At 41.2% G+C, this 16,518-nt stretch overlaps 1 protein-coding gene across 10 annotated transcripts in view; it reads right to left on the bottom strand.

Moving 5' to 3' along the window:
* The window catches only part of DISP1 (dispatched RND transporter family member 1), an 84,355-nt gene that overhangs the window by 30,180 nt on the left and 37,657 nt on the right, over positions 1-16,518 (bottom strand). For 2 of the 10 annotated variants that reach the window (XM_052670152.1, XM_052670075.1), the window contains 2 exons: positions 5,035-5,122; positions 625-1,161 (listed from right to left, as the gene is read on the bottom strand). In XM_052670152.1, the coding sequence (XP_052526112.1) occupies positions 625-1,130 (506 nt within the window). In that variant the 5' untranslated portion in view covers positions 1,131-1,161; positions 5,035-5,122. Of the gene's footprint in view, positions 1-624; positions 1,162-4,602; positions 4,622-5,034; positions 5,123-7,423; positions 7,531-7,750; positions 7,855-11,075; positions 11,146-16,518 lie in introns of those variants that run through there. The other 8 variants (XM_052669923.1, XM_052670234.1, XM_052669995.1 and 5 more) reach the window with 7 other exon arrangements.

The raw sequence follows: 16,518 nt of genomic DNA, 5'->3' as shown, positions 1-16,518 counted from the left end.
CTATGAAGTAGAGGGCAGAAAGGATTAAAAACCTGGAGTAATCCAAAATTGCTCAGTCCTAGCACAATTTAGAAGATACACTGAAAGCACAAGGGGGCAACTCACCGAAACAGATGGTCTGACAAGGAAAAAACAATCAGTACATTTACAGTTGGAGTTGCTGAAAATATTTTCCAGCACATCTTTTTGGGGAAATATGGGTTTTGGTTAAACTATGCAGACATTTCACATTCTTTCAGTGCTCTCTCAGCTATTTCTGCAGTAGTTTGCTTCATATAACGTAGGTGTACACTGTGTTTTGGAAAAGACACAATGGGCTTTCAAACAACCCCCAGGAAGAAAAAGCAGCCTTTTTTTTTTTTTTTTTTTTTTTTTCCCTAGAAAGAACTGATTTGCTTCAAAAATATTCATGTAGCACAACAAAACTAGGTTCCCAATTTGGATCCTCCTGAGAAAAGTTATGCTGGTAATGCAAAGATCAACTTGTAAGAACACCTGGGAAGAAATTTGGTTCATTTCTTCTGGATCTTCTGATTTTGTTGTTGTTTTTAAGATATTTAAATATTTATGAAACAGTTACCCACACTGAAAACTAACAACAATAAAAATAAGCAAACTGCTTACCTTATTCTGGCTATGTGCTGCTGCACAGGTTGATGCTGAAAATGGTCAGGCCACTGATGGTGAAGGCAGAAGGATGGGGAAGGCTGAAGACAGCAGGCAGGCTGATATATGGGTGTGTGTTTTCGGCAAATAGATGCTGAATACTCAGTATGTGGCTGCATGCAGCACGAAGTCATAGGAGACGGTGCTGAGCTGCCAACCACTGAATGACATTCTTGCCTGTTATTATGGCTACTTATAGAATGATGGTATGGGCAAGGGTGGCAGCATTGTGACAACATCTGCTGAGTTCTTTGGTTGTCTAAAGGCAGAAAGGATGGTTTGATTGTACCATTAAATTGCAGGCAGCCATTTGGATTTGCTTTTGCTCTTGGTGTTTCCTTGGATGGGAGCTGCTGGAAAGCAACGTCTCCATCATTAGCCGCAACGATAGCTGGGCTGGTAGCATTTGACAAGATGCTGCCATTGCTCAGGACCACAGACTCACTGACATCACTCATTGCCATGCTCCAAGTTCTTGATGGACGACAGATGTTCCTGAAGAAATAAAAATAAAAAAAAAGTTTACATAACTGCCATGTTCTCAGATGCTCAGAGATCACCTTTAAATTAGCAAAGCCCCTCTCATCATCTCACAGGCAAATGGAAAGGACTAGCACATACAGTCAGGAAAGTTTTGAAGGACCTTCTTGTTCAACAAAAAGTTACATTCTGGTGTAATCGCATTCATGTAACTCAAATGACAGATTCTGGGTCACAGCCAACAAGTTACGGCTGAGAAGCAGGGGAACAAGATCATTTTGTATGAGACTAAGTAACAGCCACTCTTTATGAAAATAGACTCCAGCATAAACTGCGTAACCATCCACACTTTGCACCACAGTTTGCTTGTGTTCTTTGAAAGCCAGCAGAAGAGAGGACCACACAGCACAGATTGCTTAATAATCACTGACGTGGTGGTTTTGGTAACTCTCCTCATCCTCCCATTTCTACTGAAAATTGTGAGTATTCATATTTTTGACGATACTCTTTTAAAAACACTTTATTTAAATGAATCAAATCTTTGTCAAAGTTGTTGCGTGGTAGATCAGGTCTTTAGCAGAAGTTCAAAATGAACTGTTACCAACACTGAAAATTTGTAATACAATCATAAGTCTTTCCTAAAGTTAAAAGAAAATCCTAGGATTCAATTACTGACTGAAAAGCTCATCCATCCCATGACGTATTCCAAAGGCAATTAAGAAAAGCACTGTAATAAAACTGAAAATAAAGGATACTGAAGACTTTTTTTTTTTTTTTTTTTTTTGGAGGAAAACCTAAATCAGTGAAAGCTATTTATTTTGGAAAGGTGCATGAGGAGCTTAGTTCAAAATCAAAACTTAGAATAGCTGATTTCCTTGTGTTAATTATAACTATGCTTTAATGAGACTTGAAAATAAGTTAAATTATTTTGATTAGTAACAGGAAAGGCGAAACATCATATTGAGCTAGGAAAGAAATCGCTTCCCAAGTAACATAGCTCTTTTGGATAGGAAGGGAGGAGAAAAGAGAAAGAACAATGAGGAAACACGAACACTAATTATATAAATGCTATTTAGAAGAATAACTCAACATTTGCTTAAAAACTAGAAACAGTTCATTACAACCAGTTTGGCTAGTGATGTTAGCTATCTAATACTGAACTTAATCAACAACTATACAAGCGGAAAGTACAAGGTTTGCATTATGGACACTAAACTCTACAGAAAGACACAACACAAAGACAGATAAGCAAGAAAGTTTCTAACTTGTTTTCTTCTCTGCTACCTTTGGAGAGTGCTCAGTGCTAAGCCTGCCCAGCCAGCTGAGCTATTTAATTGCCTGAATGCTAATTCTGAGCAGAAAGTGCTTTGCACAGAGGAATGTTGCCCTCAGCAGCCCCCCTGCGCGGGATCTCCCTGAGACATAACTAAATCCTTCACTTCTGAAACAAAAATTAATCCTGGGCTATTTGTTCTAGATCATGAGCAGAGCCAGATTCCCTGGGAAGTCACTTGCATTTAGATAAGCACTCAGAGCAGGAGGTTTTTCCAGAGTTTAATTCCACACATTCCTGCCCTGTACCCCTCCCCACATCAAGCGCCTTGAGGACTTTTCACAGAATACAGAGAGTAAATTCAAGTGGTCAGCTAAAGTTTGTTTCGGGCTGAAGAGATGCACTGGTAATGTGAAATGCTGCCGTGTTTGAACAGTCGAGTTTGGTCAGAACTGCAGGCAGCTTCAAAGACCACTGGAGTGGACAGAGCCTTAGCAGACAGCAAAGCAGAGAAAGCTCCCACTGAGTGGGTCAGCAGTACGTTGGGCATTGCTGACTAATTATTTTCTCGTTCACTCATATAACAGTTAGGATGCACAGTGGTGGGGTTACATTTCTTTTTCTAAATTAGCTTGACACATCTATATCATAGTTTGAAACTGTAAACCAATCAACGTTACAGCGCAAATTATTATTACAACCAAACATCAGGCTGGAGATGCTGCAGCTATTTAGTCCTTCCAGAAAGCAAACCACATCCTTTCCACTTTAAGCCCAGGCCATCTGTATGTGCAGTAGTTGAGAGAGCACTCCCTAACTTTTAGTAGCTGTTTTCCATCACTCTGTGAAGGAAAGCAGGCATTTCTGCATGAGGTGAATCCACAACACAGGCACAGTGTTATACTTCATGCCCTCAGAACCAGTGCTCTCTGTGCAGGGTTGGGACGATTGTGGTGTCTGCGCCCTGTTGAGCAGCAACATGGGAGTTAGGGCTTCTGCTCCAGCCAGCACTGCAGCCAGCAATTAGCATAATCAAAGATGAAAATCCTTATTTTCGACTGATGTAATATCTAACTGCATATGTTCAGTTTAAACACAATCTGAATGACTCTTCAGAACCCAGAAAATTCAAAGACAAGCCAAAGATCCATCAGCAGCCCCACAACATCTGAGCAACACACTTCTGATTCAGTTCTCCTAGTGAACAGATTATATAGCAACTACTTCAAGCTATAAAAATTAATAGACCAAACTCACTCTTTTTCCCTTCATAAGCCTTGAGAAGCACTTGAGCTCTACCCACCTAATTTCATTGAGCCTGAGAAAGCATGGAAGCACCTGCTCACCTTCAGGTTCTCTCCAAGTTGTATTAAAGTCAGCATAACTATAACTGTTCTGCAAGCCTATGGTAGCCATGTGATGAGGTGCTGTGTACCGCTGCAGCTTAGAAGAACTAAGGCTTACACTAACACTCAAAGTAAAATGAGCTGTGCTGTTTATTTTCATTTGCATTGGTAGCTTTATTTGGCATTCTTTAATAGAGTGGTGGGTTGTGGTTTTGTTTGGTTGATTTGGTTTTCTGATTGTTTTTTGTTTTGTTTTGTTTCATTTTTATTATCTGAACTTACAGCTGAAGGCTTGGAAGTGACAGACATTCTGAGCAATACGGTGATACGGATATAATACCAGTTTTAATACACACAGCTCTAGATAATAGGAGATTAAATGCAATTAGAAAAAATGTTAAACTAGATGTTTAATATGCTACATTTGGTTATCCATCCCTCTTCACCTCTCTAGTTGGACACAGTATTTAAAAACTAAATGACTATTTAGAAATCATGCCAGCTGCACTGCTAGAGGAAGAACACCAGAATTATCTTCAATTACCCTACACTTGATAACAATAACTGCTAAGAAGGCACTTCAGCCATACAGTTTGGAACAGCATCATCTCTGGAAAGTACCACAGTCTGCAGAGGCAATGCTACGCAGTGACAGCTTTATGGAGTAATCTCTTTATTATTTGTAGAGCTAACAATGAACACGGCTTAGTCGGCAGACATCTGCCATCTACACTGAAAGCCCTTCAGGAAATAAAGTAATGCAGCACCACACTGAAACTATGTAGGATTTGGTGTTCCCTAACTAGTGTGTTCATTTGAGACTTGGATTAAGTTCACCTGTTCCTTTGGCTTCAACTGAACTATTTTTTCTTCACTTTAAAGTTTCCTTAAAAAAAGACTTAAAGAAACATTGGTTCAACAAATCCCATCTGGACTCATAATGCCTGCAATTGAGATTGAGAATGACAAAAGTGCAAGAGGGAACGATGTAGTGGAAATTTAGTATAACCTGGTATATTAGCACATATAATTTATAGATCATTAGAAAAGCTAATTTCTGCATTGTTGGGGTTTTAAAAACCTTTAATAAAAGATGCAAAGATGCATGTACTCAAAATCTCCATCTTGCACTAAAATAAAGCTAAACTGTTACATGAGATTTTTTTTTTTATTATTATTATTTTATTTTATTTTTAATTTAAGGTAGGACAAAACTCAAATTTCACTGAAGAGTTACGGAAAGCCTTGCAGCTGCAGCCAGCATCCTACCATTCAGCCAAATGAACTGTTCCAGGTATTGCAGTCCTTTCAGACCTGTCCGCTACAAAGCACGATGGTTCGGGTGTGAACTTACTGCCTGAAGGTGAAAAAAGAGAAAAAAGAAAAAATTCTTTTCATGTCAAAAGTTCATCTAAAGCAGTTTAATTCAAAAAGTAGTGCATTCTTGAAATAAGCAACATTTAACAATCCCATAGCTACCTATTAAGTCTCCTTCCAGATGAAATGTTATAATGGACTTACAGTCCCTAAAGAGGCTACAGGTTTTTCATGTGGCAAATGGGTTATGCGGTCTGAAACTGTAAACGTGGATAAATCCTCTCCAGGCTTCATTTGCTGTGCCAGTGAGTGCACAGCCACTCTAAGGAGCGTTTTCTCCTCCTTCACATCACCAAAATTCTTTGCATCCTTGCTTTTTCCTAGCATTTCCAGAAGTAACAGGTGGTGCCTGGTGTTTGATACTCTTTTTTATGGGAGACGTCTAGTTATCTATCACTGCAGTGTTCTTCAGCAAGACAAACAGCTTTTTAATGTTTTATGGTTGTTGATCTCCATTTTGGCTCTCAGCTGGACATTTTTCAAATTCTCTAGCTCTTATGCATTCACATGTGGTGCTTGGTTTCTCTCAATACCCTGATTCTTGCTTTTCTACTTCAGCTGTTAACCACTAGGTCTTCCCTGAAAAGCTCGCACTTTAAAAAACACAAGCACTCTCTAGAAACAAGGATTCCCTGTCCCTTCCACTTTGTTCTCAGGTATTTAAGGTATATTTCAAACAGTTTATCTTCAGGAAGATTCTTCCATGAGCACATGGGTTTACGTGATTAATGCAACTGCCTCACTTGGAGGATCAATATGATTTTCAGTTTCTACTTCTGAGAGCAGTGCTTATAGCCGATTTATTTTCTGAGCAGTCTATAAATATGCATTTGCCCAATTAAGGTCTGCCCGGTAAGGAGCAGACTTTCAGCAGTCTGTGCACTTCTACCATACAATAGTAGTTAGAAGACAGCTATGAAGCAGAAGAGATTTGCAGAACGGAAATTTCCCCTCTTTCATTTTGTACTCGTTTTTCAAAAAAAGAAGAAAAAAGAGCCAATTCTTCCATTCCTCTCAACAGCCTGACCCGCTATGAAGCTGTCCCATCCTGAACCTGAGCCACCATGATTTCATTTCCTGCATCGCAGGCTGGCTGAGGAATGGCAATTCATGTGACAGGGAGTTTCCAGATGTCCCCACGCCAGCGCGTAGCTCACGGTGCAGATGGGCACTGGTGAGTCAGTGTTGCCGAGCTGGCACACAGAGCCACTCACCACCACCACCACCAGCTGTGGGAGCTGGGAAAGGCTGCAGAGGGTGGGAAAGATTGCTCAAGAAATGCAAACATCTATTTTGCCTTTAAGCTAAAGTTACTTTTCTTGGCACAAACAACAGCAGACCATTTACAGAAATCATTTGCCAGGCTTTGCTTAAAGAAATCAATTGCAGTGCTTTAGCTAGAAAGTCAGAGCTCTTAATGATTAAGCTAAAAATAGAAGTAACAAGGAGCCCTAAAAATTCTTTTCTAGAAGTTTTGTGCCATGATTAAATTTTATTTTAAAATAAATTAAACATATACACATAGGGAAAATGGAAAAATATATACATATTAAGAAGAGGAAAAAAGAGTTTCACATAACCAGAGTTTTGGAAAGGGAAAGAGAGATACAGATGGACCTGATGAGAACAAACCGTCCTTCAAGAAAAGCATGCCTAGCTCTGGAGGCACATACACCTCAGTACAATGTAAGAGCACAGAGATCTCACTGGTTACAGCTGGGAGGGTCTCATCACACCAAATCCAATTTACACAACTTGCTGACTCGCCATTACCATACCATTACCATGAAAGATATCTCAGTTTTTGTAGTTGCAAAAATTCTGACCCAAGGTAGCTCTAATCCTGCTTACATGGGGATCACACACACACACACACAAACCAACAAAAAAACCCACATCTTTCTTTATCTAAAAGAAGTTACTTGTACTGAAAGTCCAGCAGGTTTCTGGCTCATCTTGCTGTGCCATTTACATTACTACAGCTGTAAAGGGAGACAAAAAGCGCTCCTAAAGACACAGCCCCAGCTACCCTCCCGCTGTCCTGACCACATCACCACCTCACACTGCAGGTTAAAGAACCTCTTGACAACCTCTTTCAAAACAGGTTTTCTGTTCATATCGGAAAACTACACCGGAAAATCTTTTAAGCATCTGCTGCTAACAACAGCCTTCCCCATGTTCCGACAGCAGCAGGGCACCTCAGACAGGTACAAAGCGTGGAGCTGGCAGCGAGCCGGCAGCAGCAGGGCACCCGGCACCTAACAAGGCAGCAGTTTCACACCTCCAGCCCAACAACGACTTTCTCCGAAAGCTTCGCACTCCCGCACTCCTTTCCGCTTCCCGTCCCGCCGGAGCCTCCCCGCGCCCGGCTGCGCCAGGACGGCCCACGGTCCCACCGCTGCCGGTATGACAGCGGATCTGCTCGGACAGCCGAAGCGTGGCGCGGGGCTGCTTCTCTCCGTTCTCTCGCCTCCCGCAAGCGGAGGGGTCCGCTTACGCTACAAAGCGGCGTTTCGGCTTAAACAAACCGACTGCGGGCGGTACTCCTAGCAAGATCTGCACCGTGACGCTTTCTTTTCTACCCGGCGCGAGCTCTCTCGGCACTTACCAGGCGCGGGCCGAGCAGATCGCAGCCCCGAACCGAACGCGGTGCCGGCCGCCCGCTCGAACAATGGCACGGTGCCGAGCAGCGCGCGGCGAGCAGCCGGCGGCGGCGGGGGCCGGGCCGGGGCGGGCGCGGCGGGGCCGGGCCCCCCTGGGGAAGAGCCGCCTCCCCCCGCCTCAGCGAGGCACGGGGAGCGGCCGCGAGGCTCCCGCGCTGTGTCTGGGGGCCTCGGCCCCGCGCTGCCGCCCGTCTTTGATCCTCCTGATGAAAGCCAGGGCGGAGATTAAAGCCATATTCCGCAGCGGCGGGCACCCACTGGGACCGGTGGGTTTCAACCGCCCCGCGCCTCTCTCCTCACACACACACGCCAGCAGAAAGGGAAAGTGGAATCAACTCGCCCGTAAACCGCAAGCGAGGGAAATAATCGGGGAAGGCGAGACGCGGAATAGCGCCCGGTGTCACCTGGAGCTCTTTCTGAACTTCCCCACTCCTCGTCAGCTCCTGACGACTCTCGCTCCCACATCCAGCGCCTACTTCCACCGCATGGCTGTCAGCCACCGGCAGGGACTGCAAACCTGAGAGCCTGTCCGCGTACAGGTCATCAGGTACCACAAACGAAAACCAGAGATCACGGAACCGTTAAGGTTGGAAAAGATCTCTAAAGTCACCTAGTCCAACCATCCACCTACCAACGATACTGTCCTCAGTGCCACGTCTCCACGGCTCATGAGCACCTCCAGGCAAAGTGACTTCACCTCCCCCCTGGGCAGCCTGCAGCACTGCATCACTGCTCCTCTTGAGAACTGTTTCAACTCATAACCACCCTGAACCTCTCCAGTTGCAACTTGAGGCCGTTCCCCCTCATCCTGTCACTGCTACCAAGGAGCAGAGGCTGAATCCCACCTGGCCACAACCTCCTTTCAGGAAGTTGTAGAGCTGTACTGATCATCAAAATCACCAAGTCTTGAGGAGACTTGAACCCTCAGTTCAAGGGCCATGAGTGCAAAGTGGCAGCACTGGAACGCGCTCAGAGTTTGTTACGGTAGGAAACACAGCACTTATTGGATCTGCAGTTGTATTCTGAGGAACTGTAAAAAATACTACTATGGGAAATGCCACAACTTGGTTTCAGCTTGCTCTTTTAGCTCCCGAACTTACAAGCCTCATGTTCTGGGAGACAACTCCTGTTTCTTCCTCGGCTCTGAGCATCTCCAATGCAAATCTTAGAACTGGCATCCTTCTGGGGCAGATCTAATCATCCAGCCCACTCCACTCGGCAGGTCCCAGCTCACCTGAGGCTGCCTTTGGTGAAGCGCTGTCTTCTCCTTCAGGCCAAGTTGAGCTGGGATGGTGAATAATGCAGTTCTAGTAAAAGGAATTTCTCATTCATGGGCATCTTTACCCTTACCACAAGAACCACTTGGACTCTGTTGCCTCAGCGTTCCCCCAAAAATAAGCATCCTAGCTCTGACTGAGTTCAGGTGCACAACAGCTCCCCCTGCTTGTCACAATCTGGCCTTTAACAGATGTTGAAAGACTGTTTCAAAAGATTTCAAAGGGGGAAACTTTTTAAACCAAAGTTTCTTGCCTTTCTTACTTACAAACAGAATTTTACTGGCTTCAGCAGCCTTTTTTCCCCCTTCCACACAATATCAGCATCATACCTAGAAGAAAATTTTTGGATTAATGGATTCTTCAATAGAAAAAAATATTTTCCACTAGCATAGAGCCATTCACTGCTGGTAACCCAGGACTGCTTTTACAGGAAACTCATTTAGTGAATAAAACACTAATACTGCAAAGCAGATAGCTTTAAAACATAAGACAAAATGGAAAGAGGACCACGGTAAGGTATTTACTTTCTGAACATTCAAAATACACAATAAACGCTTAGAAGTGTCACAACAATAACCTCAAAGCTGTTTTTTCAAAACCACAGAACTCTACATATTTTATTGCAAAACTATTTACTAACAAAGTTCTTAATTATGTACACACTGCTGCATATCAGCTCACTGCTGATACTCTGCCACATCTACTCGCTAAGCATCTCATGGCCTCTTCATGTTTTTTCTCCACTTTGGTATCTGGGAAGAAGAGCACTACAGAGACCAAAAGGATTACAACCTACTAAAGCTCTTGCTATTATATGTACTGCACAGATCAGTGTTACTATATCTTGACTTATCAACTCACTGCAGATACTTTGTTCCCAAGGATGATAGTAAAGTGAAGATATAATGTATGTTCATAGGTTACGCTAATAAAACATTTCCTGTGCAAATTTAAATACTGTATCATATTTTTGAGTTACAGACCAATTCAATTACTGGCTTTACAGCATCTGAAAGACAAACTCAGCACTGTGAGCGGCTGCAAGAAGAAACGTTTTCCCACATTCTATCCCCATAAAGCCTTGATTGTCTGATATCCACTTCACTGTCCACTTCTGTACTACATTCAGCTTTTAATGTTGCTCATCTCCAGTGACATCAAATGCTGACTTCATCATTTGTAAATGAACAATCAGGAGATAAAATAGAGCTCTGCACCATGTGGAGTACAGGCACAAGAAAACTGGGGAAGGTAGAAAAGAATGGAAGCATTTAGAAAAATTAAAAACAGATTGAAGATGTCAGATCTGATCTGTGGAAACCTAGACCAGATAAATGAGTAACGTTATGCTATCTACCACCTGGAAATGCATACACGCCCAGAACCTACAGGATGTCTGCACTACCAAGAAAGCCTTGCTTTAAGTCCATACCATATTCTCCAATTCAAGAAGTTCCAATCTATGGGTCTATCACGACATTTTACATGCAACAGCTTCTGTCAAATACCATAAACTCTCAAAGCTTAGCTATGCACAAAAGAAGAAAATGAACAGAAGAAAATTTGTTATATCATACTGAATATTAAGTAATCCATAACATCTTAAAATGTTATTTTGTGATCAGAACGTCAAGTCTTTGATAACAGATGGGCTATTCTGGCAAACAGAAGTACTTTGCATGCTCTGATCAAAGAAAAAATCCCTTCAACTTAGAAGAATTGGCAAGCCATCATCATAATTCATTGTAAGGACCAGTTTGTTTTTTCAGAAACAAACAAAAACACTGATTGCAAAATAACATTTTTCATCATATGCTTAACATCAATATAAAACATGCAGTGAAAACAGTAAGATAGCTCCTAGAACTCAAAAAATAAAAGTAAAAAATGCTATGAAGAGCACCATATTTAAGAGTCAATTGGATTATAATTTCATAGAATTGTTAAGGATCAAAAAGACCTCTAAGATCACTTAGTCCAACTGTCCACCTACCACCAATGTTGCCCATGTAAGACATTTACAGTTCCTGAACACCTCCAGGGACAGTGACTCTGTGACCTCCCTGGGCAGCCTGTGCCACTGCCTCACCACTTCTGAGAATGGTGCTCTCGGTTGTTGTTTCCACATTAATAAATTTGAGGCATTACTTCCAGAGTGACCTAAAATGAATTGTATTTACAAGCACGGCTGACACACTGTGCTATGGAGTACAACATTTGATTACTCTCTATTCAAACAAGGTACAAAGGGCTCGCAGACTTGATCACCGTCCTTTCCTGAAGATAACCAGCAATGCCAGCAAGCACCATCCCCTTCTCTTGGCTGGATGCCTTTGCATGCCACTGAGCTTAATATGACATTAATCACATACTTATTGTAACAGCAGTATCTTTCAGAGACGCGTGTTCAAGAGAGGCTGAAGGACTCTAACAATGTCCAACTTCAGTAGGAGAGCTGGTGGCTCTTTCTGGGTACTCTAGGGACAAATTGATGCTAAAGCACTATGCAAGCACTCAGGAAAAAAAAAGCTCAGAAGCTTTGCAATACTTGAAGGCCAGACAGAGGACAGCTCAGGCACTGCAGAAATTCTGCTGAATTGTTAATAAATTGGAGAGAATAAGGGACTACGGAATAGAAACAAAGAGCTAACGAGAGGCTAAAAAGACAGCACAAGGACTGCATGTGGCACACATGCTCTGCGAGTATTTTATTACACCTACACTGAATTTCTATTACGATTCCTATCCATCAAAAAACTTCCTCTCTTGGACATGATATTGGTTATTGCAACTCAGATGTTACAGCCTAGTACTGGCAGCGGGCCGCTTAAATCCATCATTGCAGTTACAGAAATGCATCAGGGAACCAATCATTTATTACTGTTCATGCTAAAATATATTTTCGTACAATATCTGAGGAAATTCTGAGCTAGAAGCAGCTACTTGAATTATTCAGAAGCCCACACTGGCATTTTTCAGATTACAACAGTAGACAGGGAGATGCCAGCAAGTACACCATTGAGAAGTTAATCAGACTGAATCAACTTGATCCGCCAGGTTACCAGATCTAATTTAGCTCTAGTGCTGTCACACCATACAATTCTGCAGAGAGAACTTAGTGTCTACACAGTACTCCCAAGTGGCCCTGGATCTAGAAATATAATGTCAGATTGTAAAGTCAGATTGATTCATCTGAGGCCGCAGCTATACAGATGTGATTCAATGGCTTTAGACGTAAACCGAAGCTGCACGTATCAAGCATCATTCCTGTGATGGAAACTCAAAATTGGCACTCTGGAGCCTCTGAACAGCCAGAGGAGCTAATTCACAACCTAGGTTACACAGACACAGACAGAAGAAAATAATTTAAAAGAATAAGAAAGGCCCCTAGAGTGAAAAATGTACTTAAATGTGTGGGTTTCTCACTCTGAGATGTAGGATGAAGACGACAAGTGGATGAAACAAAGTACTAAATGTAAGAACTCAGATCCTCTTACACTGGCATTGTTCTGTACTTTTTTCCTACCCCCAGGGGGTAAAGGAGACAAACCTGGACATAAATATAGGTTGCAATATAAGCAAAATGGATTAAGTACCATCATGTCCCTCGCTGAAGCCTTAAGTACTGAGACTCCTACCTGACTGCTAGTCCCATGGAAATGAAATATTGCCTGATCAATGGATGACGTGAATGAAGTAAATTGGCTGTCCTTGTCCACTCATCCAGACTTCATCACAAGGTCTTTCATAATTTATGTCCCTAAAAAAAGCCGTGGGTAAAGCAAACGAAGAGACTGAAAAATCTTTAACTCTGCAAAGCAGTCTTCTCCAGCACTAGAATGCAGAAGCGTTAGACACTATTGCTATTCCTGGTCTATTTGTTGGTGGATTTGGGTTTGGGGTTTCTTTTGGTGACGTTTTGGGGGATTCCTCCCTTCTACCAAATAAACAAAGAATTTCTGGTTCATAATTGGGAAATTTGCACGCTACATTTTATGCAATAGTTCAACTTTCTTTTTATATTCTGCAAGCTGGACCTGTGTTACTTCAGATGATATGAACTCACAAAGGCAAAGCACACAAATACATTTCTGTGGGCAAAGAATGACTTTTGCTGTCCACATAGTGCCTAGAAAATATCTTCTCCCTTGTGTAATTAAAAAGTCAGGCCAATGATACTGCAAACAAATAAAGCAGGATTCTAAACTATTTTGATTGATTTTCTTTAAACGTTCTCAAAGTATGATAGTGACATTTTGCAGTCCTCTTTTTCCAACTGAAAAATGACTCGCTGAAGTATTTCTTTAACTGTTTTTCGTTGAGATTCTGGGTTTTATCACAAATCACTGCACGTTAAGGTTGAGTTTTATGAAATATAAGACTATCTTGTTCAACCTACTTACAGAACAGAAACACTAACATGAGCTGAATGATTTTTTTCTGTGAAGATCTAATAGAGGTAAGTCTTAAAAAAAATACTAGCATTTAATAACCTGCAAAACTGCTTTAGTACGGAAAGTTCACGAGTGTTACCAACATCTGAAAGTTTTCAGACACTGACATGAAGACACCTCATTTAAAAGTACAAGCAAAACTGGAAGCAGAATTGAGCAGAAAAGTATAATTTTTGATTCATCTTTGGCTCGTAACGTTTTGGAGAAATTTTTAATCGCTTATCTTCAGTTGTAACAGTTTCATCTGGCAAAGAGAGCTCCAATAATAAGCTACATTAAAATGCAGCTGCATAAACGTGTTTACACAGTTACACTTTCTCATTCACATTCCTTTCTCACAGGTGTACCTTTTCCACTATGAACAAAGTACACTTCATTTGTGCCTTATATGAGCACATGCATGCAGAATGCCACTTGTAAAACAGTCCAGAACGAACACAGAGGGAAAAATAACAGAATGCTTTACCTGAACAGAAATAAACATAAAAAGCAGCAATAATTCCACTACTTGGGCAGCACCAGTATTACAAGCACCATCCTGATGTATGGTGAAAATTCCTACTGAAGCATGTTTTCCTAAGTAAGGGGAGAAATACACTTTACCAACTCTGTTACAGTAATTACTGTGTTACGACTAACTTGCCTATAATCAAAGAAATAACAAAACTCTATGTTTTTCCCATCATTGGAAAAATCCATACAGCAGTAGTCCATAAAATATAACTACTATTTTTAACTGGAAAAAAAGGGAAAAAGTGACTCTCTTGCTTTTAACTTGGGGACAATCGTTTTGTGCTTAAATTTCAGGAAATAAAAAATCTAACATTAATACTTACTTCAACTGAGAAAGTACTACTAACTCAAACACTCAGATTAAAACTATTCATTTTGTTATTTCATCTCGGCTAAAGAAAATAGAAAGGTATTTATTCATTTAAGTGCAAATTTTGGTTATTCTGAAATACTTCCACCTATTGAAATTTCAGCTTTCAACCTATATGCAGTTCCTTGGCTTCATAGAAACACAGAGAAAAAACATCCATCCCCTCTTAATTATCAATTGTTTTTTGAAGGAGTTTCAAAAAGTAATGGCCTAAGCCTTCAAACAATGCATGAAAAAGTTCCTGCTCTTCTTCTGTGCACAACCTCCATCACACCTTCGCCACTCCTCATTAGGAAAGTGAAATAAGCACTGACTTTTTTTCCTTCAGGAAAAAAAAAAAAGAAAGATCTGAGTGTTTTGAGTAAACATTGCTAGAGCCCATAGAGAAGGTTTTATTTGATGTGAGCTTTACTGACACACTAATGAAGGCCTGACAGACAAGGCAAGAGAAAATGTTATTTGAGCACAAACTCAATGTTTGCTCACTAGACCACTTGCCTTTCAGAGGGTTACCCTTACACAACTCAGGCAATGTGAAGTCAATCTTTTCTCACTGTCTCTTGGCAAACAGATGTGAGCCTGGGAACTTCTCCTACTTTCAGATACATGAGGAACCAGATTGTTCGCAGCATCGGCCTTCATACCTTTAGAAGGAGATGTCAGATTTCTCTGGGACTCTCTGATTTCACACTGTTTAGGCTAAACTCCAGTGACTGTCTACCATACATGAGTCACATCAGTTCCAAAGCTGCTCTCTGAAGTAAGTTTGAGACATGTCTGTCTGATCTGCTCTTCTAAGCTGGAAAACTTGAGACAAGTCTCAACTATTAAACATCCATTTAACATTTCTCTTTTTTTCTCCTAAAGCTATCGATTTCTTTTATATTATGCCTAAGGATATAGAGATTTATCTTAAAAACTTGATTCTCTGGAGTCACAGTTCTGAGCTGTATTCTCATCAGCAGAAAACCACAATCAGTTCTGAATCTAAAAATACTTTGGAAAAGCACAGGGTGTATAACAACTGCATTTTGATTGTATTAGTAAGAAATAGATCAAGAAATACTAGATCATGAAGGACACGAGGCCCATTTAACAATTTATACACTGAAGACATCCAGTGTGGAACAGCTGTCTAAGATGACGTACTTGCAGGCTTTTCAAATCCAGTGATAGCTCCTGAGATTTACATTCAAGTAAGCACTGTTGGATAGCTATTTAAAGATCAAACTCAAGATCAGACTTTGATTACTTCTACTACAGTGTCTATGAGGTATGTCACTAATTTTCAGCTAGAATATATTGCTTTTTCTAATTAAAACAAGCTACCCATTTTACATGCATTAAATATGCTCTGTTTCTAGGAGGTTCGAGTGAACAAGACTTGGATCTACTCCTTAAATGAACTGTCATATCAGATTAACTCTCTTCGCATAACAATTAAGGAATCTGAAGAGGATTAGCTGCTGAAAGGTATTTACAAGTACAGTTTCTTCGCTGTGGTCTGAGGATCATGAAATACTGCAGGACTCTGAAGCAGCAAGAGTGAGCTTGGTTTGGGGCACAAGAAATGAGGGTATGGGAATTAAGAGAAGACCAATAATTTTTGGTCATTACAGAGTAAAACTGTGGAGAGCTTTTTATATATCTTGGCCAAAGAGACTGGGTATATGCCAGCAGTAGTACAGTTGTACAAAGTGCCCCCCCCAACCCACCTCCATACCAGACAGACAGAAGCTACTGAAGACTTCTGGCAGCTGCACGGCAGCAGCTGCAAAGCAGTTTCATGGCTATGAGCACCTTGGTCCCTTTGCAGCTCTCTCCTTTCCAGTTCTCTTAATTGGAGCACGTACCTGTTTCAGGGCATGGCCATTGCTAATTTTAATAAAGGTAACAGATCTGCTTACTACTCGCCATTGAATCTTTATAGCCAGTCTTGAAGTAGTAAAATCTCAATTTTTTTTTTTTTTACAATTTTAAATCTTATTTAATAGAACAGTCTTGTTTAGTCTAGAGCATTTAACAGTCACCAGCCAGATACTAATTTAACACGAGCAACGCACATGTCAGGTACTGATGTTCCCACCAAGGACTCAGGG

This window comes from Tympanuchus pallidicinctus, unplaced genomic scaffold (genome assembly GCF_026119805.1).
Source record: "Tympanuchus pallidicinctus isolate F22 unplaced genomic scaffold, pur_lepc_1.0 scaffold1, whole genome shotgun sequence".
Taxonomy (NCBI): domain Eukaryota; kingdom Metazoa; phylum Chordata; class Aves; order Galliformes; family Phasianidae; genus Tympanuchus; species Tympanuchus pallidicinctus.
Note: the sequence above shows the minus strand (reverse complement) of the source record. Positions and strands in the feature narration are given on the sequence as shown.